Source organism: Polypterus senegalus, chromosome 6, assembly GCF_016835505.1.
Source record: "Polypterus senegalus isolate Bchr_013 chromosome 6, ASM1683550v1, whole genome shotgun sequence".
NCBI lineage: Eukaryota > Metazoa > Chordata > Cladistia > Polypteriformes > Polypteridae > Polypterus > Polypterus senegalus.
The window spans coordinates 149,015,341-149,039,783 of NC_053159.1; the positions used below are offsets into that span (position 1 = coordinate 149,015,341).

A 24,443-nucleotide genomic window follows, 5' to 3' on the forward strand; every position below is an offset into this window, starting at 1 on the left:
TTGATTTCTGAAATTGAAATCTCTCTACCAGACACCATTTCTCCAAGATATAATTTTTAATAGTTTTTATAGGTTATGTTTGTTTTATGGCATAAGTATTTTTCATTAAGCATATTTTGAGCTGGGAAATGGCAGTCTTCCTTGTGTTAGTTGAGGTTGAAACAACCTAAATTCAATATGAAAGGTCAGGTTCATCCATCAATTGTCTTGACCAGGTAGCTGTTAAGAAAAAGGTAAAAGAATACATAACCTTGTATGTGCCACAATTTCCTTGGGAATATAAAGGTGGAAAACTACAAGGAACTAGTTAAGGAGCTGCTCTGCTCCTACCCACCTCTTGAGTGCAACATGTCTTTAAAAATCAATTTCCTACACTTATTTGGATTTTTTCCTTGAGAACATGGGAGTGATCTCTGATGAACATCAGGATAGGGGTCTTTGCTCAGTTGGGTTATAGAGAGAGGGAGACGTCATCTCTGTTACCAGACATCTGTTAGTCATTCCACCATGAAACATCTTTAAAAGATTATAAGAGGAAAAAGTACCTAATGACTACTTTTTGTAAGTAACAATTATATTTACAACAATTAAACATGTAATTTATAATTTTTTAAGTATAAATAATAATATTTTTTTAAACTATAATGCCTTTTCACTAAAATAGTGTTTTTTTCATTTTAAACCTTCATTTCTCAAAAGCTGGGTGTGATAGATTTGTTTTTTTTTAGTTTTTGATTCAGTACACTCAAATCTCTAAATAATATAATAAAAGATTTGATAGAAGCAGATCAGACCAGTGACATCAGCAAGGATCCAGTTCTAATTAAGCGATAGTGATGAAACAAAAACCTGCAGCCACTACACTCTCCAGGACTGAACATGGAAACTTAATCTAGCGAGCAAGGGCAAAGCCCCTTGTTTTCAAAAGAGAAAATGCATTTAGTATTTTCCATGGTGGAGGTAGAAGGAAGTAGGGTCAGAGCAAGGCCAAAGAAGAGGTTGTGGAATGATGCCATAAGAAGAGTGTGTAGAAAAAGACTTGAGGGATAACTGGCCAAGATGAATAAACTGGCCTGTTAATCCAGTGAGGATGATAATGATGTCGATACCCTGTAAGTGATTCTTCCTTTAAACAAAATGAAACATTTCACAGATAAATATTCGCCCACCTGCCAGCTTATTCTACCTCAGGGCCTCAGAGATCCAGAGCTTATCCCAGTGTCATCTTGTGTAGAGAGCTCTAAATGGTTAAACATTATACTCTTAAGACTAGAACAATGAGGTACACATGATGTCAATTTTCCTAAAGAGCTAGCAAAGTACATTAATTACATTGTGTTTGACTTATTTGGCTCCTCTTCATTCATAGCATTGCTGCAGTGGGCCCCAACAGTATGCTTGATGGGTTGGTAGGTTCACATGCTATGCATGGGGGCAATCCAGCATCACCCATTCAGTTACGTGTATGTGTTAGTGCAGGGAGAGGGAAGCAGAACTCCCAGCCAAAATGCAAGAAAACAAAGTAACTCAATTTTTCCCTGTTTTGAACAACACTGTAAGGTTGTTTGCAGGTCCAGTTTTCAACAATTGTGTATGTGTTTTAGAGCTGGCAGGTCAAATCACTTGTTCCAGGATGAGTAAGTAGTTACAGCTCAACTTGCAACTTTTTGTTTTTGACTCCAATACCTTAGCCAGTAGACAATTCTGTCTGCCATACTGATATCACTGTCAGTGGTTTTCTCTCCAAAGGCAGATTCATAGCACCCAATTTCTCCATTTTCTGTCCATGGCTATTCACTTGAAGTCTCTTTGTCACAACATTACAAGCTGTAATGAGATTCTGATTATTAATTGAAATTAGTTCTGATCATGTTCAAGAAGAGAAGAAAGATATTATTAATACCACACACAGTGCCTGTGCTTTCCTCAAACTGAATGTTCAAAATGTTCTTTTTATTTTGTCTGCCACAGCAGGGGCGCACGTACTGCCTTCTGTATTGATTTATCTCCTTTGAACATTGACACCTTAGGAATGTAATTTGATTTTTAGCTCTGGTTGCCAACCCTCCAAAGCTAGCAGATATAAATTAGTCATACACTGAAACCTGAGGAAAAACAATTTGTGCTGTTTAAAGAAAATCTTACTGAACAGAGAAATTGAAGGACTGTCAGTCTCGGTGCAGTGCTGATTACAGAAAATGTAGAAAATGACTGTGATCCCTGTGTTTAAGAGTTATTATTTACTGCCTTGTTTGTCTTTATTGGTTAGCACTGTTGCATCACAGTTCTAGACTCCTGGGTTATATATCTGCCTAGGTACTGTCTAGGTGGGGCCTGTGCCTTCTCTCTGTGTCTGTGTGAGTTTTTCTCTGCTACTCCTCTAACATGCTGAATACATGTTGATCAGATTAAAAGGACACTGTACACTGGCACCATGTGAGTGAGTGGGGCTCTGTGCCAAGTGGGCGCTCTATAATAATATAATAATTCTGTAGGAAACAAAGAGAGAAAGGTTAGTACCCCGCCACTCCCTCCTGGCGTGTGACTTTACAATCTCATTTAGGTCCGTCCGCGGCCCCCTACTCGCACGTACATGACACTATCTATCTATCTATCTATCTATCTATCTATCTATCTATCTATCTATCTATCTATCTATCTATCAATCATATAGTGCCTTTCTATCTATCTATCTATCTATCTATCTATCTATCTATCTATCTATCTATCTATCATATAGTGCCTATCTATCTATCTATCTATCTATCTATCTATCTATCTATCTATCTATCTATCTATCTATCATATAGTGCCTTTCTATCTATCTATCTATCTATCTATCTATCTATCTATCTATCTATCTATCTATCTATCTATCTATCATATAGTGCCTTTCTATCTATCTATCTATCTATCTATCTATCTATCTATCTATCTATCTATCTATCTATCTATCTATCTATCTATCTATCTATCTATCTATGTGTACCACATGCACTTCAGAACAGGTCATCCTCCTGATGCTAAGCCTGTTCAGTCCCAGCCAGTACTTGGATGGGAGACCAACCAATAAAAGCTTGGGTTGCTGCTGGAAGAGGTGTTGGTGAGCCAGAAGGGGATGCTTATCCTGAGATCTGAATGTAGATTCCAATGTCCCACTGCAGTGACAGAAACACTGTGCTGCTGTTGCTTCATCCAGGTGGATTCTGCACATTAGTGGTGGTTGAAGTGGCTGCCCACTCACTGCGTAAAGAGCTTTGAGTATTGAGAAAAGTACTATGTAAATGTTAAGAATTATCATGATTGTTTTCATGCATTCATTTATTGAAAGAGCTTTTGTAAAAAAACAAATTTTCCCCTGTGGACAAATAAAGTTTTATCTATTTATTGTCATCAGCAATCATCATCAGTCTACTAGCAAATAGACTAAAATGTTGAACCAATGTAGTAAGGCAAAAGGCACTGTTCTCAGCTGCTCCATTGTGGTATTCTTTTGTATTTCAGGCCTCACCTCAATTATACAGCAGTTAATTTATGGAAGTCGTTAGACATTGTGACACTTTAGAAATCTTTATGTTGATAAAGTCTTTGCATCTTTTATCAACTCTGTTGTAAATATGGAATTCCCTTAATGCACTTATGTTTCTATTAACAAGTAATAATCTTTGTTAAAAAGAATCTGCCTAACTAACCTAATTCTCCATCAAGGTCTACACTTAAAAAAACATTTTAGATAACAGTGGAGGGACTATTGGTAGTATTTCTGGTATTTCTCAATAAATAAAGCATTTCAACCACAAAGCCTATAGCATTATGAAGAATTGCTTCCACGCCTCCCATGGTCTCTTCTGTCTGGCAGTACTGTAGTATATTCAGATGAATTCTACAATAGCTTCTACTCATTGCCTGCCTGGACTCCAAACTCTCTGCACCCACTGCCCTCAGATCCTAATAGATAGATAGATAGATAGATAGATAGATAGATAGATAGATAGATAGATAGATAGATAGATAAACTGGATACCCAGTCATATTTCTTGACACACTTCTGCTGAATAATTTGTTGACTGAAAGTCCTCAGTGTTAGTGTGTCAGAGAGAGGATGTGCAGCATTGTTCATAATGGCACTCAGTTTTGTTTTAATTCATTCCTTTGCTATGACCTCCAGGGGTTCCAGAGTGCACTGTATAACTGAACCTGCTCTTTTAATTAGCTTGTTAATTTGGTGGGCCTCTCTTGAAGCAGTGTTATTAGCTCAGCACACTATAGCATAAAACATCACATTGGCCATCACAGAATTCTAGAAGATGTGAAGGATATGCAGTACATTTGTTACACTTGTCTTTTTTAAAAACTGCTGTTTTTTTATTATCAGTTGCTGTTATTATTATTATTTATTTATTACTGTCTAGTCACTTACCTATTATTTATTTTGTTATAAGTTTATAAAATAGCATATTTCTTTACCTGCTTTGCACAAGTCCTATGTTTATATGTACATGTTACACTGCAGTCCTATGGAACATTATTTTGTGCCACTGTTTGCTGCAATAGTGTTTGGAAGGTATGAATTAAAGCAACTTGACTTGACTAAATGTCACAGTGGTCATTGCTAAAATCTTGGGTAACACTAGGAAAGAGACCTCTCTATTAATATCTTTGGCAAGGAGTGGAATTTGATTACTTATAACATTTATTCTTCATCAACCTGTGCAAGACATGTTGTAAATGTGTCAGCTTTCCAAATTAAAAAAGACTTAAAACATATCAGGAATTGGATCCCCACGTAGTTCTGCCATAGTCAGGTCAGCAGTTCTGGGAATGTCTGAAATGAAGACCTGTTTGTGAAAACATATTTGCTTATCCATCAGATAGTGTTCAATTTAAACTCACTGTGATTTCCCACTCTGTAGTGTTAGCACATTGTTTAAACTTGTTCAAATGTTATTTGTGATGAACTGTTCAGAGCATTGCAGCTGGCACAAAGTTATTAATGCTATGCTAAAATAAGTCTGTTTGGCTTCTACTAATGTTTCTATTGTAACATTTAATGTTATAATTGATATAAAGAAGTATAATAGATTGTTGCATTGGGTGTAGGTTTTTTTTTTTTTTTTAGTATTGTTTAAAGTTAATGAATCTTAAATTAATTGTATTTTTGATTGGACTGATTTTTCATCTGTTTTACAGCAGTGTGTATTTTATTGGTATATTCTTCTTCTTCTTTTGTAATGCATATATCTGGAAATGGATCATATTTCATTTAAAAAATCATTATTGGCATAATTTATGTGATATAATCCCTATTTTCTTTACTTTTCAATTTAAATTACTTAATAAAGCTATACATCTAAACTCAGAAATGCTAATCTATTTACTATTTTCAAAAAAAAACTTTATTTCAGAAATGGCCTTAAATTCCAAATAAGTTTTTTTTTGCTAAACAAGGTAAATCATGTCATGGTGGTAACTTAACAGGTTGGATTCCTTGCATTTTTTTTTTTTGCAGATCAATAAGTGTGGAACCCAAGCTCCAGTGTGGCTCTCTCTTAAGGATGGCCCCCTGCCTCGTCCTGGTGAAGTGAAGCAGCTGTCAGCTTGTGCTACGTGGCAGTTCTTCTTGGGAAGTACAAAGGACTGCTGTTTATTTAGGTTTCCAGTCTCAGTGAGAAACTGCGGAGGGTTTTATGTGTATTTCTTACAACCAACTCAAGGATGCATGGGCTACTGTGCACAAGGTGACAAGCAGAAATATAAATCTTTTCAAAAGTATGTTATACTGTAATCTCCCTTTAGTCCCAAAGCAAGTTTCATTCAGTTCCATTTAATGTTCATTTGTCAACTTAAAGTGGCATTTTTTTATAGATTTTATAAGCAAAGATAAAATTAATCACATAAAATTTTATCCTCTTCAACGTTAGCTCTAAGCTTGGAATTTTTTTTTTTTTTTGGCAAAATAGAGGTTTTTATACCATTGCTAAAGTTGCTAGATGATTTAAAAGTATGTCGCATTTTCTCCAAGGACAAGACTGAAACTTGCTAATCAGTGTAATTATTTTTGAATCACGGAGCTGGGGTAATTATGCAATGGAATATTCATGAAAGTTTGTTCATAGTTGTGCAATATGCATGTGTTTTTATGAACAAGTTGATTTTAAATGAGCTGACATCTAAAGTCACCTGCAGTGTTCTAATGCAGTGTGCAGGTCTGCTGGTGGGAAGTTCAGTTCTGCTATTTAATAAATGTGTTGGGCACTGTTGGGGTAAAAGCTTCATTCCAGAGGGTCTTTTTGAAGTTATGTGATTTATAAAAAAATTTAATTACCCTTGCTGTTTTTCTAACTAATTTTTGTCCTTTTGAACTGTTTTTCCCATAATAATGTCTATATTTATGAAATAATCTAGTAGAATTTGACAGACATAATTGAAGAAAAAAAAGGCTTGATAAGTGATTATGTCACATATGCAATACATTTACTGTACATCATACCCAGAGTGTATTTTCATTTTATTTTCTGTTGTATTAAATTATACATGTGCACTGTAGAATATGTAATTGAAGCTTATCTTAGTTTTATGCTGGCCATCATGGTGGCACAGTAGTTACTGCTTAGGGACCTGGGTTTATGTTCTGGGTCTGCTCGCCAACTACAGTATGCGGAGTTTTCTTGCTGTGACTGCATTTGTGAACATTTTACTCCTGGTGCTCCAGTTCTAACTCGCCCATCCCCAAAGAGAGGCATGCTATTTAGATTGGCAACTCGGACGCCAGTGTAGAGGAAGAATATGTGAAATGGACTGGTGCTCCATCCATGGTTGTTTCCTCCTCCATGCCCATTGCTGCCTGGATAAACTCTGGTTCCCTGTGAACCTGAATTAAATTAAGTGGGTTTGAGAATGAGAATGTAACTTTATAGACATGTCCACCAATATAGTCAGATATTTTCATAAGTTTGTAGTGATGAGCGAGCATTGGCGAGTTCACTTTGCTGTGAGTTCCCTAAAATCGCAGAGATGTTTGCCAAACTTGACAAACTGCATTAAAGTAAATGGGGAAGAACTAACTGAACTAAATCTGACTGGATTATAATGGTGCCGTTGTCATTAAAAGGTCCCTGAGGGCTAGGGAAACGTCTGCCAACTATACTGGGCTAATTATTGTGGCCAAAAAGGTGACCTGAGCTGTGCGGCAGCACTGCCAACCATTGCACCACTGTGCCTCCGTGAGATCAAAGAAGAAAGTATGCAGTCAGAGATGCACAATCATAGAATACGTCAAAACAAAGTAGAAATGAAAAAATTGTAGTCAAAAGTCACACTGAAGGCTAACTGAAACTATCTGTGCTGATGATTTGCACTTTTTATCCTATCAAAAATATAGAAACATGTTGTAAATAGTAATAAACCTTTCATTATTATTATTTCACAGAGTCTCCTATGCTTGGGGGAGGTGGGGTGACAAGCTCCTTCAAAGTTTGTGTTTTATCTGCACGTGGCTAATTATTATGCTTGCATATGGAGCACACACCTCCTTCTCTTATACTGATGTGGCACTCGAAAATCGACCTGCACATTGGCGAAAAAACCTTGAACATACTTTCTAGTTAATGGCTCATAACATTCCATTTATCAACTTGAGTTATGGCTTTAGCATCTTGGTTCTGGTAACAACTTGTATTTGCTTAATGGCTTTTAACATTTCTCAGTCAGATGGTTTTACTGTCTAGTATGTGATAATGTCGGGCCTGTTGAAAACCATCTTCACAGTTGCTCACAAACCCTGTTGATGGCTGGAAATTCAAAGTAATAAGCTGCCACTTAAAAACTAGGTGGACCAACACTATGCAGTGGTCTAGCCAAGCACCTTCAATCAATCAATCAACATTTATTTATATAGCACATATTCATACAAAAAAAATGTAGCTCAAAGTGCTTTACAAAATGAATAGAAAAATAGAAGACACAATAAAAAATAAACATAAGTCAACATTAATTAACATAGAATAAGAGTAAGGTCCGATGGCCAGGGTGGACAGAAAAAACAAAAAAAACTCCAAAGGCTGGAGAAAAAAATAAAATCTGTAGGGGTTCCAGACCACGAGACCGCCCAGTCCCCCCTCTTATGTTAGTCTGCCTAACATAAGTCAAACAGTCCTCTTTGTATTTAGGGTTTTCATGGAAGGACCTGATGATGATGGTCACGTAGACTTCTGGCTTTCAGTCCATCAATGTTGGTGCATCATGATGCTTTGAGTAGGTGGTGGTGGCACAGGCCTCCACCACAAAGAAACCGGAAAAAGAAACAGAAGAGAGAGTAGGGGTCAGTATGGATTTTAGAGCCACTATGAATAGTTATTATGATGAATTGAACATACAGAGTATCAGTATTAAGTTAAAGTGAAGTTATGAGAAGGCCATGTTAAAGTAATGTGTTTTCAGCAGTGTTTTAAAGTGCTCTACTGTATTTGCCTGGCAAATTCCTATTGGCAGGCTATTCCAGATTTTAGGTGCATAACAGCAGAAGGCCGCCTCACCACTTCTTTTAAGTTTAGCTTTTGGAATTCTAAGGAGACACTCATTTGAAGATCTAAGGTTACGATTTGGAATATAACGTGTCAGGCATTCCGATATATAAGATGGAGCGCGATTATTTAAGGCTTTATAAACCATAAGCAGTATTTTAAAGTCAATGGATACTTGTAGTTGACACAATTAACATTTTAAAATCATAACTGTTTATTATATTACAATTTCACAAGCAGAGATAACTCATTATTTATGCTGTATATGTTTTACTATTGTGGCCAAAAGGTGACCTGAGCTGTGCAGCAGCAGTGCCAACCACTGCACCACTGTGCCCCCGTGAGATCAAAGAAGAAAGAACGTAGTCAGAGACTCACAATCATATATTGCATCAAAGCAAAGCGGGAATGCCGAAATCGTAGTCAAAAGTCAGAAAAAATATGTAGTTCTTTTAGAGGCAGAAAATTGAAGTGGCATGTCAAGACTGAAACCGCTGGCTCGTTCTATTTTTTGACGTCACGCTGAATGCTCTCTAAACTGTCTGTGCTGATGCTTTGCACTTTTTATCCTATCAAAAAGACATAAACGTCTTGTAAATAGTAGTAAATCTTTCTTTATTATTATTATTATTTCATAGAGTCTCCTCTGTTGGGAGCGGGGTGTCAGGTTCTTTCAAGGTTTGTTTTCGCTCTCGCTGCACCACGTAGCTAGTTGTTATGCATGCATAGGGCACGTGCCTCCTTCCCTTATACTGATGTGGAACTCGAAGATCGGCCTGCATATTTGACTACAAGCACAGATAACTTGTCCCACAGAGTCTGTAATGCAAATGATCAGCATTATATAATCGGGGGCGGTCATATCAATGTTGACTGTTATAGCTCTGGAGGACGTCGCATTGGCCTCACAAAGCATTATGGGGAGCTGGTATTAAAAATAAATAAATAAATTCTCCTACACCGGCCCAATTATCTGTACATAATTTGACAAACAAGGGTGAACAAATATGCAGCAAATTCGCTGAGAAATATGCTTTTGCATAATTCGCTGATCAACACTATAATCTAATACCTTTAAGAACCAGATCTTATTCCAACAGCATAAGAAGTAAAGCAGAAATAATCCCTGAACTGAACAACATTCTATTAGAGATGACACTCATAGACATAAAAGCTAACTCATGCTGACAAATTTTGCTATTATGTATTGCTTAACAAAGATGTCCATGCTAAATAACCAAACCACCCTGATCTGTATTGCTAACAATGGCTGTTATAGACTGTTGACCATCTGGATTACTACGCTTCTAACCCTATCACAGACAGAGATCCCTTTAAGCCTGCAGAGGAACTTTGTTTTAGTTAGTTGTACCCTTAATTTCATTGTTTCAATCAGTGCCCAAACTGTGCAACAATAGTTCAGAACAGGTACATAGATTGCCTTATAAACGTCCTCTTCACCATCACTGTCTACTTGTAGTAAAACATCCATTGTAATGACACTTCCCCAGCCTATGGTTAATTTCATAATGTCCTCTGCCATTACTCAAGAATGAGACTCTGAGGTAGCTGCTGTACACTCACCTGCAACAACAACAACATTTATTTATATAGCACATTTTCATGCAAATAATGTAGCTCAATGTGCTTTATAAGATGAAGAAAGAGAAAAAAGACAAAATTAAGAAAAATAAGACAAAACTCATTAACATAGAATAACAGTAAGGTCTGATGGCCAGGGAGGGCAGAAAAAACAAAAAAAACTTCAGATGGCTGTAGAAAAAGTAAAATCTGTAAAGGGGTTCCAGGCCATGAGACCGCCCAGGCTCTGCTGGGCATTCTACCTAACTTAAATGATCAGTCTTCATTGTATTTAGGGTTCTTATGGAAGGACTTGATGAGGATGGTCATGTGGACTTCTGGCCTTTAATCCATCAATGTAGGAACATCACGGTGCTTTGATTAGGTGGTGATGGCACAGAAAACCGGGAAAAGAACAGAAGAGGGAGTAGGGGTTAGTACGGATTTTGGGGCCACCATGAATAGTAATAATAATTAATTGAATATACAGAGCATCAGGATTAAACTAAAATGAAGTTATGAGAAAGCCATGTTAAAGTAATGTGTTTTCAGCAGTGTTTTAAAGTCCTCTACTGTATCAGCCTGGCGAATTCCTATTGGCAGGCTATTCCAGATTTTAGGTGCATAACAGCAGAAGCCCGACTCATCATTTCTTTTAAGTTTAGCTTTTGGAATTCTAAGCAGACACTCATTTGAAGATCTAAGGTTACGATTTGGAATATAAGGTGTCAGACATTCCGATATATAAGATGGAGCGAGATTATTTAAGGCTTTGTAAACCATAAGCAGTATTTTAAAATCAATTCTAAATGACACAGGTATCCAATGTAGTGACATCAAAACTGGAGAGATGTGTTTGGATTTTCTTTTCCTAGTTAGGATTCTAGCAGCTGCATTCTGCACTCGTTGCAAACGATTTATGTCTTTTTTGGGTAGTCCTGTGAGGAGTGCGCTACAGTAATCTAGTCGACTGAAAACAAAAGCGTGAATTAATTTCTCAGCATCTTTCAATGATATAAGAGGTCTAACTTTTGCTATATTTCTTAAGTGAAAAAATGCTGTCCTAGTGATTTGATTAATATTAAAAATGAATATTAAAATTCAAATCACAGTCAACAGTTACCCCTAAATTCTTTACCTCCGTCTTGACTTTTAATCCTAATGCATCAAGTTTATTTCTAATAACCTCATTAGATCCATTATTGCCAATCAATAAAATTTCTGTTTTCTCTTTATTTAGCTTGAGAAAATTACTATTCATCCATTTAGAAACACAAGTAAGACATTGTGTTAGTGAAACAACAGAGTCAGGGTCATCAGGGGCTATTGACAAATACAGCTTGTGATACATACATACTGAGATGAAACCACTGTTTTTTCTTATGAAGAGCCATATCTTTAGTTTACATGTGTTGTTATTCATTTTGAATACTTTGCATTCATCTGTAAAATACTCAAGTGATCATCAGAGATCACAGTCAGGCAAAACCAAAATAAAAATTATCCTGAATTTGGGGAGATATTCTCTAGACACTGGTATCGCCTTCATATCCTGTCCTTGAAAATTATAATCAGGAAGGTAGAAAAGATATGCTCTTGGCAGAGCCGTTCATTCAGATGTATTTTCTTAAACTAAATGCCAATAATGTGAAAAGAGAGTTACATGACGTGGAGCAGTAGCCCTGGAAGGCCATACTGTTGCCACAGCTCCCTCAAAATATACCAGAGTATGTGGTTATTAGATTTTGCCAGTTCCAGAACATCCATCCATTATCCAACCCGCTATATCCTAACACAGGGTCACGGGGGTCTGCTGGAGCCAATCCCAACCACCACAGGGTGCAAGGCAGGCAACAAACCCCGGGCAGGACGCCAGCCCACCACAGGGCACACACACACACACTAGGGACAATTTAGAAATGCCAATGCACCTAACTTGCATGTCTTTGGACTGTGGGAGGAAACCGGAGTACCCAGAGGAAACCCATGCTGATACGGGGAAAACATGCAAACTCCACGCAGGGAGGACCCGGGAAGCGAATCCAGGTCTCCTAACTGCGAGGCAGCAGTGCTACCCCCTATGCCACCGTGCCGCCCTCCAGAACATGTGTAGACAAACTATTTAGAATCCCACAAACTGATAAATATTCTCTACATTTTAAAAAGTGCTGGCCTAGTGTTTCCAAGACAAGAATGGATTCTGTATTTTACTGTCTAATTTCATGGTCAATTTAAGACATCAAATATTACATCTTGACACATGGAATCAACTCAGTTAAATGGTGGAATCATAAAAAGAGGAATGTGATGACTGACCACACTAAACACCACTTCATGCCTAGGATCACTCAAGTGTGTCTGCCCTTCATATGCCACTCCTTTAGCTAACAGTGCTGTTAGCATGATGGATGGAATTGAGAACAACAAAAATGTTTTGTTCGGTGAAGAAGTTTTTTTTTTTTTGTTTGTTTTGTTTTTCTTTTCTAGAGAGATTTATTAAAGATGCATATTGTAGAAAATTGTTTTGAATAGTTTTGTACTTTTTAAGATAAATCAGTTTTCATTTAATTATTTTTGCATCTTTATTTAAAGTTGGTTATCTCTAAATAACGTGGTGGGTCTGAGGTAGGGATCTGCACTGGTAATCAGAAGGTTGCCAGTTCAAATCCCATAAAAGCCTGAAGTTACTCTACTCTGTTGGGCCCCTGAGCAAAGCCCACAACCTGCAATTGCTTCATCCTGGATATGATGTTAATCTGCATCCAGCCCTGCAGGTAGGCCCTCCAACCTGCAGGGAAAAACCTGGGGGTTGGTGGCAGAACTGGCACTCTAAGCACCATAAAAAACCTCACATCGGGTCCATTCCATCTGAACTAGTGTGGTGCTATGATGTCACCCCTTGAATGGCTGCACTCAGGTCCAAATCTGGGGGTCCTAAATTGATTTGTCGTGTGGTGGGTGCAGCAATGCGCTGTATCAGCACATGCTCCTAACCTCTCTTCTCTATCTCCAAATGAGCTGTACCAGTCTATTTACATTTTGGCTATATTAGAAATTTTTTACAACATGGTTTGGACCATAGACTACTAAACACCACCTAGTCTTCCTGTTCACAGGCATTATCTTCAGCTTTGGTGCAACTTTGAAGAGGTATATCATCCTAGAAACTCCAAAAATATTGAACACTCTCAGCACTTTGCTCAACAGCTGGAACATCCCATTGAACACTGCATTCTGAGCTTTAAAAACAGACCTCACTAGATGCTGCCAGCAATGCCATTTCTCAGAGAGGTTTGCTGTGTGGCTCAGAAATTTCTCAAAGAGCTCCTGCCATACACTGTAAAAACAATATTTATGGTCAAAGGTACCCTTCCTGACTGTGTGCATTTTCCCAAAAGCTCTTTCTAATTTGCAAGTGAAACTGCCAGACCTACCACACTGACATATTACACAGTTCTGAACCAATCCGATGCCAGCACACAATAGGGGTGTCGATTTAAATAACAAAGAGCAATGGTGCTCTCGTTAACCTGGTTGGACAGACAACAAGCTTCTAATTAAGATAAACTGCCTACAGCCAAACAGTCACCTAAAAATTCTATTAAAGATATGCCTATCATCCACAACATTAAAATCGCCTGCCTAATATTGTGGAGGCCCTCATGCTACCAACATAGCTCTGACATGTCGAAGCATGGACTGCACAAGACCTCTGAAGGGGTCCTATGGTATCTGACACCACAACATTAGCAACAGATCCTTTAAGTCCTGTAAATTATGTGACTTGTTTTTCCAGCACATCCCACAGATGCTTCATTGGACTGAAATCTTGGGGATTTGATGGCCTGGTGCCTTTTCATGTTCCTCCAACTACTCCTGAACAATTTTGACAGTGTGGCAGGGCACAGCAGAAAATATTTTCCAGCAGAACGTATATATCCAGCAGAAAATATTTTCCAGCAGAACGTATATATATATTTCCCAGAGCATTAAACTACCTCTGCAGGCTTATCTTCTTCCCATAGTGCATCCTGCTGCCATCTCTTCGCCAAGTAAATGATGCACATGCACTCAGCTGTCCATGTGACTTAAAAGGAAATGTGATTCATAAGACAGGCCACCTCCTTCCATTGCTCCATGGTCCAGTTCTGATGCTCACATGCCCATTGTAGGCACTTTCAGCAGTGGACAGGGGTCAGCATGGCTTTCTGACCAGTCTGCGGCTATGTAGCCCCATACACAGCATGCTGTGATGAACTGTGTTTTCTCACACCTTTCTCTTATGGCCAGCATTAAGTTTATAAGTAATTTGTGGTACAGTAGCTGTTCTGTTTAATTGGACCAAATGGGTGTACCTTTGCTCCACACAAACATCAATGTGCCGGATAGGAACTAACAACTGCCTTCCGGGAACATGCCACAAGACCTGCCATTTTGGAGATGCTCTTGACCCAGTTGTCTAGCCATCACAATTTAGTTCATTTAGATTTTCATGTCTGTCCATTTTTCCTGTTTCCAACAAATCACCTTCAAGAGCTGACCGTTCACTTGCTGCCTAATGTATCCCACCCCTTGACCAGTGCCATTGTAAGAAGATAATCAGAGTTATTCAATTCACTTGTTGGTAGTTTGAATGTTGTGACTGATTCATGTGTCCTTGTGTTTGTGTGTGTATATATACTGCATACAGTATATGTAGGCTTAAAAAGATGAACATCCAAATAATGAAAAAAGGCTTTAAGACCAAAACCCTCTGAATCCCACCTTACTAATCCACCCCTCTTACACACCCTCCTTATTTGCTATTGACTTAGATTCCTTTATGTTTAATCATTTTCCTTTGATGATGACACCTGATAGTGATGATGTTGAAAGCTCAGGAATAAAAGACTATTTTAAGATATGTTATTCATTTTCTGCCTTTGTGAATTTCTAGCTATAAATATGCAAACCGTATCACAGAACTTTGCCTATGTATATATACAGTTTAATATTAATATATTTTAATATTATATATTATATACTGTATTATATATATATATTATATATATATATATATATATATATATATATATATATATATATATATATATATATATATATATATGGAAGAGAAGGTCAGTGATACGGTTTGGAGATTTGCAGCTGGAGATCCACAAAGGGAGAAAACGAATCACTTATCAAAAAGTAGTTTTTATTCCTGAAAGTGTGTCTGGTCACACTTACAGGTAATCTAACAGACACCAATTAAATATCCGACTACGCCACCCAGTGCTATTAAGAGACTGGAAACTCGAAGTCGTTCTTTTTATGAGAATATACAGCACTGAAGTGCATATAAACAAGTCCAAAACAAGACTGAGGGAAAAGGGAAAAGGGGCAGGTTTTTAAAGGGGAAGACAGGAAGTGAGGTCATAAGGATCGAGCACATGGTCTTCAACCATTGGATCACAGCCGGATGTGACATCAGAGGGGCCGGAGCTGGTGAGTTCGACTTCCATTGGCTCGGTCCCAGAAGTGATGTCAATAGAGCCAGGTGGACTCCGCCAGGAATGGTCTACAGGGAAGGGAGAAAAAGAGTCAGTGTACTCTGCCACATCCCGGCTTGCCTCCGAACTGTCTTCACTCAAGCCCTTTAGCTGCCTCCCATGTGCACGTGTGTGACAAGGCCCCTCCCTTAGCCCAGACCTGTCAGGTCGGGCGACCCGAACCGAGAGGTCGTGAACCCGAGAAAGAGCATCAGCGTTGGCATGGAGAGTGCCCCGACGATGAACGAGCGAAAACTTATACGGCTGTAGGTCAAGAAACCACCAGGTGACCCGTGGATTCGACTCCTTGTGCAGGGCCATCCACTGTAGAGGTGCATGGTCCATGACAAGGGTGAATTCCCGGCCCAACAGGTAGTACCTAAGCTGAGTAATCGCCCATTTAATCACCAAAGCCCCCCTTTCCACCGCTGCATACCTGGTCTCCCGGTCCAACAGTTTCTGGCTCAGGAACATGATGGGGTGTTCCACACCATCGATACTTTGGCTCAGCACGGCGGTGTCCGAAGCGTCCGTCTGGAGGATGAAAGGCAAAGAAAACTTAGGTGCCATCAAAATAGGTGCGGACGCAAGGGCCTTTTTTAAGTCACCAAATACAGCGCCTGTCTTCTCAGTCCATACCACAATGTTCGGGGCGCTCTTCTTTGTTAAATCAGTCAAGGGCGCAGCTCTCTCCGAGAACCGGGGTACAAACCGTCGTAAGTACCCGGCTAATCCGAGAAAGGCTTGGACCTGCCGCTTGGTTTGCGGACGGGGCCATTTCAAAATGGCATCGACTTTGGAGCACTGTGGCCTACGGTACCCCGACCCACCAGGTAGCCTAAATATTTGGCCTCACTTAATCCAAAGAAGCATTTCTTGGGATTAATCTGGAGCCCGGCCTCACCAAGTGTCCACAATACCACTCGGACATGCTGTAGGTGTTCCCTCCATGTGCTGGAATAGATGATGACGTCATCCAGGTAGGCAGCACTGTATGAGTTATGAGGCCGGAGCACTCTGTCCACCAGATGGAAAGTTAGCTTTATTGATTTGACCTCGATTCCATGCGTGTGCATGAGTAGCGAAGAGCAAACAGCTTCTAAAGTGGCATGTGGAGACATACCAAAGTGAATGCTCAAAGCAAAACTTTTTTCGTATTATCGCTGAATTGGACTCTGATTTGTCGGACTCCCATTTTAATGCAAGTGATCCGGTGATGTACTGTAGTTCGAAAACGAAAGTAAGGTATCGGCATCACCTGATCGGTCCCCAGCTGATCGTGGTGCTGAACACATTTGTGTAGCTGATGCACCTATGGCAATGTTCGCCTGGGAGAACAGACACGATGACAGGAGGTACAAACCATATTGCGTCTCAATGCAACTGTCACCCCAGCGCACCTGTCTCACAAAGACAGCCAGGCAGCCAGACCACAGTGCAAACAGATGTTTTATGTTGAATTATATGTGAAACCATGGCTTTGTGCACTTTTTGGAAAACTGAGTTTTTTGGAAAAAATATTAGCTCTCAAAGACTTGCTACTGAACATAGACTGTTTATGCTGCTTCCTGACAAAACAATATGTTTCTGCTGGTATCTGTTCAGATTAAAAAGAAAACAAATTTAGAAATGTTAACTTGCTGTTGCTCGGAAGGTGCCAGTTATAAGGTTGTGATCGTGGCTCTGGACTTGTTTTTCTATAACAAAATGGATAACAACAACAATAACATTTATTTATATAGCACATTTTCATACGAAAAAAATGTAGCTCAAAGTGCTTTACAAAATGGAGAATAGAAAAATAGAAGACACAATAAAAATAAAATAAGTCAACATTAATTAACATAGAATAAGTATGGTCCGATGGCCAGGGTGGACAAAAAAAAAAAACTCCAGACGGCTGGAAAAAAAAAAAAAATCTGTAGGGATTCCAGACCATTAGACCGTCCAGTCCCCTCTGGGCAATCTACCTAACATAAATGAAACAGTCCTCTTTGGATTTAGGGTTCTCATGGAAGGACTTGATGATGATCGTCACATAGACTTCCGGCTTTCAGTCCATCAATGTTGGAGCATCATGATGCTTTGAGTAGGTGGTGGTGGCGCAGGCCCGGAAAAATAAACAGAAGAGAGAGTTGGGGTCAGTACGGATTTTAGAGCCACTATGAATAGTTATTATGATGAATTGAACATACAGAGTATCAGGATTAAGTTAAAGTGAAGTTATAAAAAGGCCATGTTAAAGTAATGTGTTTTCAGCAGTTTTTTTAAAGTGCTCTACTGTATCAGCCTGGCGAATTCCTATTCCTTTAGGTGCATAACAGCAGAAGGCCGCCTCACCACTTCTTTTAAGTTTAGCTTTTGGAATTCTAAGGAGACACTCATTTGAGGATCTAAGGTTATGATTTGGAATATAAGGTGTCAGACATTCCGATATATAAGATGGGGCGAGATTATTTAAGGCTTTATAAACCATAAGCAGAATTTTAAAGTCAATCCTGAATGACACAGGTAACCAGTGTAGTGACATCAAAACTGGAGAAATGTGTTCAGATTTTCTTTTCCTAGTTAGGATTCTAGCAGCTGCATTCTGCACTCGTTGCAAATGATTTATGTCTTTTTTGGGTAGTCCTGAGAGGAGTGCGTTACAGTAATCTAGTCGACTGAATTAATTTCTCAGCATTTTTCAATGATATAAGAAGTCTAACTTTTGCTATGTTTCTTAAGTGAAAAAATGCTGTCCTAGTGGTCTGATGAATATGCGATTTAAAATTCAGATTACAGTCAACAGTTACCCCTAAGTTTTTTACTTCCGTCTTAACTTTTAATCCTAATGCATCAAGTTTATTTCTGATAACCTCATTGAATCCATTATTGCCAATTACTAAAATTTCAGTTTTCTCTTTATTTAGTTTGAGAAAATTACTATTCATCCATTCAGAAATACCAGTAAGACATTGTGTTAGTGAATCGAGAGAGTCAGTGTCATCAGGTGCTATTGATAAGTACAGCTGTGTGTCATCAGCATAGCTGTGGTAGCTCACGTTGTGCCCTGAGATAATCTGACCTAACGGAAGCATGTAGATTGAGAAGAGCAGCGACCCAGGATAGAGCCTTGTGGAACACCATATGGATATCATGTGTCTTTGAGATGTGATTACCACAACTCACAAAGAATTTTCTCCCTGCCAGGTAGGATTCAAACCAATTTAAGACACTGCCAGAGAGGCCCACCCATTGACTAAGGCGATTTCTAAGAATATTGTGATCAATGGTGTCAAATGCAGCACTCAGATCTAAGAGGATGAGAACAGATAAATGGCCTCTGTCTGCATTTAACCGCAAGTCATTTACTACTTTAACGAGTGCAGTTTCTGTGCTGTGATTTGTTCTAAAACCTGACTGAAATTTATCAAGAATAGCATGTTTATTGAGGTGGTCATTTAACTGCATAATGACTGCCTTCTCTAGAATTTTACTTAAGAAGGGCAGGTTAGAGATGGGTCTAAAATTTTCAAAGGCAGAGGGTCAAGATTATTTTTCTTGAGCAGGGGTTTAACTACAGCAGTCTTAAGACAGTCTGGAAGACCCCGTATCTAATGACGAATTTACTATGTCAAGAATATTGTCAATTAGCACGCCTGATACTTCTTTGAAAAACCTTGTTGGTATTGGGTCAAGGACGCAGGTGGAGGGTTTCAGTTGAGAGATTATTCTATGTAATTCAGGTAAATCTATCCTGGTGAAAGAATTTAATTTGTTTATAACGGAGTACTGGGGCTTTGGAGGTTCTGCAGTGTTGGGGAGATATACTATGTTATCTCTAATATCATTAATTTTTTGATTGAAAAATACAGCAATGTTCTCACAGGTTTCACTGGAAGTATTCTGGGGGCATTCCTTTGTGTTACCTGGGTTTAACAGACGATCAATTGTAGAAAATAAGACTCTGGGATTACTAGTATTGTTATTTATAATATTAGTGAAATAGCAGTGCCTCTCAAGACGGACTGTGTTATTGTATTCTGTTATTTTAACTTTTAATATTTCATAGTGGATAGTTAGTTTAGTTTTCCTCCATTTACGCTCAGCTCTACGACATGTTCTTTTTAAATCAGACACTCTTTGGGTCTTCCATGGAATAACAATACTAGAAGATTTTTTAACTGTCTTTTCACGTGCAACTATTTCAACAGCAGCTTACTTTAGAATTAAATCTTTCCACTTTACTATTTACATTATCCTCACTATTATAGTTGGCATTATAAACGGACTGATTGCTTAGAATGTTTGTAAGTTTTAAAGCTGCTGATGAGTCTAAGAAGCGTTTTTTAACAAAATGCTTCTCATGAGTGTTTTCTATCATTATTTCTATATTAAATAGTAGAAGGAAATGGTCTGATAGACCGATATCAATGACCTGCTTTAATAAAACGTTAATATAAAACGTTAATACCCTAGCAGTAGCAAATAGCTTTGGGTTTATATTTGATTTGATTACATTAATATTTAAGTTGAAATTTACAAGAAATATTTTAGCTGCTACTACGTAAAGGGAATACTGCTGTTAAAAAGTACCTTATTTGTTTAAAGTGTTTACAAACCAGATATACGCAATACACTACTTTTGAGTTCATTATTGAAGTTTGCACATAACAATGTGATTGTTGTAATTGTCTACAATTAAAAATTTTAATCGCTGCCCAGCACTAATATACATATACTATATATATATATATATATATATATATATATATATATATGTCACATTAAATGAAAGACACTATCACAAAATTAAATTTTATTAACAATTTCTGGTTCTTGAATTAACCTTCTCGTTTTGATGTAATATCACAATTTTCTGGATCAATCAGCATATTTCATCCAATAGTACATTTTGTTTCATCTTTTAGTTGGTCACAGTCAATAATTTGGTCCAATTATTTAGGCTAGACAGTCAAACAGATTATTTGTTATTTTTCATAAATTCAGTATTGCACATCTTTTCTCAGGTAGAGTGTTTATGTTGTAATGCTTAGGTGTAAAACAAATTTTCAAAGGTTTACCTTTATCTCATATACTGCATGTTGCAAGCATACAAGAAAGATGGATACAAGGCAGAATGATAAGTGTAATGAAAAATTGTGAAAAAAATAATTGGTTTACTCCCCTTTCTTTTATGCTGTGTATCCCCCTCTGCAGTAGACACCTGCTCCTAATGTGCCTCAAAGATAAATACTCTTTGGCAGAGTGTTACTAAATTTTGTTTTGCATTTATTAAAAGCAATGGGACATTGGGTCAGAATTATACCAACGCACGTGCGTTTTAAGATCAAATTTGGGATCCAGATCTGGCATTGACTAAGTCATTGATTTTTTTTTTTTTAGAAGTATGACAAATTTTTTAAAAAAGAAACAACACCATTAAAAAAAAGAAAAAGGAAAAAGCAATACCACTCTACTTGTTACTTTCAACTACAGGTTTTCATTAAGAATTTCTTGTATTCTGTGAAACTAAAAGAGATCTCCCAAAGAAAAAACTTTCCATCTCCTTCTTTCTCTGTAATGTTAATTGAAAAAACACGAACAAAGATTATGAGTGCGTGGATAGCAAAAACATGAATAATATCAAACAAAAAAAAAAAACAGTACAAATATGGTAACTTACATCAAAACACTCAGAAAGACAAGTTCACTAAGTTCACAGTAGCTGTCTATGCTGAAAGATGAATATGTATGCTGCTGTAGAACAGATGGAAAAAGTATTTATTAAGCACAGCCTCCTGACAAGAAGTATGAACGAGGGAGGTCGGGTGAAGCGCTTGTCCCATAGCAGTGAAAGAAGAGACTCTAGAGCATTAACTCTTTTTGTTTTATCATCATTTTGATATCAATTTTGCGCCTTTTAAAATAACTAAGCATTTAAAAGTTAAGCAACCTCAAGATTTTCAACTACTGGACCAATTTATTAAATATACTATAACAATCATTTATAAACATTGCCATTCATCCAAATTTGAATAAGCTGCATGAGTCATCATTTCAAATGAAATTCACTATGTGCTTATTCTTTACAGATGTCAGATTGCTATTATTTAATGTTAGGTTTTCTTGTAGTATAAAGTGAGATTTTGCAGATGTTAGTGATATAAACTTGAGGACATCTTTTTGGTCTTGCTCTTTGCATTATCTAATCATATGACAACTGACTCTTACATCCTGAGATGTATGCACATTGCTGGATTATGAACACTGAAAGCAAAGAGAGAATGTTAGCACAGTATTTAAGCATTGCTTAGAAGAATATTTAAAAAATACAACTGAATTTCATTTTGTCCGTATCTTCAGGTGCTAGACTGAGAATAGATAGAAAGATAGACAGATGTTTTTATCCATTCATCAACTAATACAAAAGTGTCAGCGAAAATGCCCAGAAGCTCTTCAGTATTCTGAGCATTTTTTTTTTTTTGTAGGATTTGTATTTTAATTTAATGAAAAGATACATTAACAACATGACGTATTATTTGTATGTGGCTCATTTTAGAGGAGTCAAACTAAAATATTTACCTCTCAACCCAAACAGTCTATTAACTTCTTGTTTTTGTGGATTCTTTCAGCTGTGAAAGAGTTTCAACCAAAAGTGTGTCCTCCAGGGCAAATAGAAATTAATAATGTTTGCCAAGGTAAGTGGACTCAATATATTAAAGGCATTCTCATATCGCATACATCACATTAATTTTAAAAACTGAACAGCAATGAATGATTGTCCTGTTTTATTGTTATCCTGAAAGTTCTTTGTAAATTCCTCTGTTTGTATGAATTAGTTAGGATTTTCTTTAAATGCATGCTTTATTTTTTCAAATGACCATTGTATTGTAATAGTGATGAGTCAGTAAGGAAGAAAAGCAGCATTTTGCTCAAATAATGTCCACTAAAAAGTGATTTTGCTTTTAAAAAATTTCCTTCCTGAATATCTGTTTCTTTCTTCCTGATAACCATAATGTCGTTTAATCAGTAAAGTGGTTTAAGTCCATTTAGAAATGTAGCTCTGTAAACACACAACGAGGCTTGAATATGCCTAGACATTGCAATTGAAGATTGAAGAGAGCTTTAGAGAGAAGTTTCTCAACTGCTTTTAGCAGAAAGACTTTCAAGAATCAGTAACATTGTTCGTCACCCCAATGCATTTCTGTTGTGTCAGTGGTACTAATGGAAGGAGTTTCTCTTTTGACTTCTGTCTCCTTCCTTATGAGTCCATGGGGAGAAATCTAAAATCCATTCTAACTGCAACATTTACATTATGGCTGGAAAGCAGTTCCAGGTCCTTGAACCATTTAATGAAGGCCAAACATTAGAGATGCAAAGTGATAAGGGCTTGCAAAGAGGCTCTGAGTTATGTGAGTAAACGTAAAAAAAGAAGAATTAAAAAACTAAATTAATAAGTGCGTGTGTTTGTTGTTGTATTCTGGGACAAGTTGGAAGCTGCTCTATTGCACTTCAGTTGAAAACTTTGCGAAGTTGGACACATGCAGAGCAGGAAAATGTTATGATTCTGTCTGATATACTGTACCACCCTTACATGGGGAGCTCTTATGCCAGGTGTTTAAATGGAAAAATAAAATAATGATCTAATATCAGCCATGTTGATGACATAAACAGCTGGAGAAACATATTCTTTATACAGTATGTGATTGATATAAGAGTCATTAATCATTTTGTTAGCACTAAAATGACTAATGCATTTGGGTGGCAGTGTTGTCACATTCAAGAGTTTCCAAGCTCGTAAGTTTCAAGTAGTTCCAGAAATGCCCACTAGAGGGAGAAATCCTATAAAAAAAACCCAGCTAATAGAATCTAGCTAAAATGTGAAGCTCTGGAGAGCACAAAATGCATGCAATGCCTGCAAAAGACAATTCCAGAAAACAACAAAGTCCCAAAACAGAATCCAAAGAATGGTCAGAAAAGACAATAAAAAGGTGAGGAATCCAGAAAAACCACAAAAGAACAGTGGAATGCAAGAACATTCACCTCTCCCAAGATGAATTGCCAGGAACTGTAGGACCTTGGCCTTTATGGATAAATGCAAATAAAAACAAAAAAATAAACAAAGATTTGAACTCCAGTCAGAGGATGAACCCTGGCTGAAACATATCAAGCTGAGCCTTAATACCAGTAGGCTGAAATGTGTTGAAATGTCTTGTATGTTTTTCCTGAAATGAATTTTCTGAGGGAGATAAATTAATTTTTGAGTGTCTTATTAGAAGAACTGACAACACATTGCTCTCATCTTTCTTAAAAAAGAAAATGTAAAGATAAATACAAAGTAACTGCCTAAAATAAAAAAGGGTTAAGGGTATACACCAGAGGAAGCACTGTCATTTATGTAGGGGCACAATTAAGGCATATGCAGAACATGAGTCGGCCACTAGGGGGACCCAAGTGCATCCTTATGCATAGGTGTACACTATAGGCAGCTAGATTGGGGCAATCCAGAATCAATGCTAGTGTAAAATCATAATGGTAACAAAGAGATCAAATGTCCGTACCACCTGCATTTGAGTTGATGGGTTACTGCAGGCTAATAAGGTTACATTCAGACCACAGTTAAAAGTGAATATATTGAAGCATAGCTTAAGCAACATTAAGCACGAATGGCCTCTGCTCATTCCTCTGCCTTATGTTTTGTTATATTTGTACCTTTTGTGAAAGTGTTTCTTTGATATTTGGAATTCAGGCTTCACACATTATACACTTCATGTCTACATTTTGTCAATTATTACTAAAACATGAAAAATGCTTCTGTTTTAACAAT

General features: G+C 37.5%; 1 protein-coding gene across 1 annotated transcript in view; it reads left to right on the forward strand.

Moving 5' to 3' along the window:
• si:ch211-246m6.5 (von Willebrand factor D and EGF domain-containing protein) overlaps nucleotides 1–24,443 on the forward strand; it is a 387,263-nt gene that overhangs the window by 126,936 nt on the left and 235,884 nt on the right. Inside the window, exons 3-4 of the mRNA XM_039757371.1 lie at nucleotides 5,510–5,738; nucleotides 22,249–22,314. Coding sequence (XP_039613305.1) covers nucleotides 5,510–5,738; nucleotides 22,249–22,314 — 295 coding nt within the window. The remainder of the gene's footprint in view (nucleotides 1–5,509; nucleotides 5,739–22,248; nucleotides 22,315–24,443) is intronic.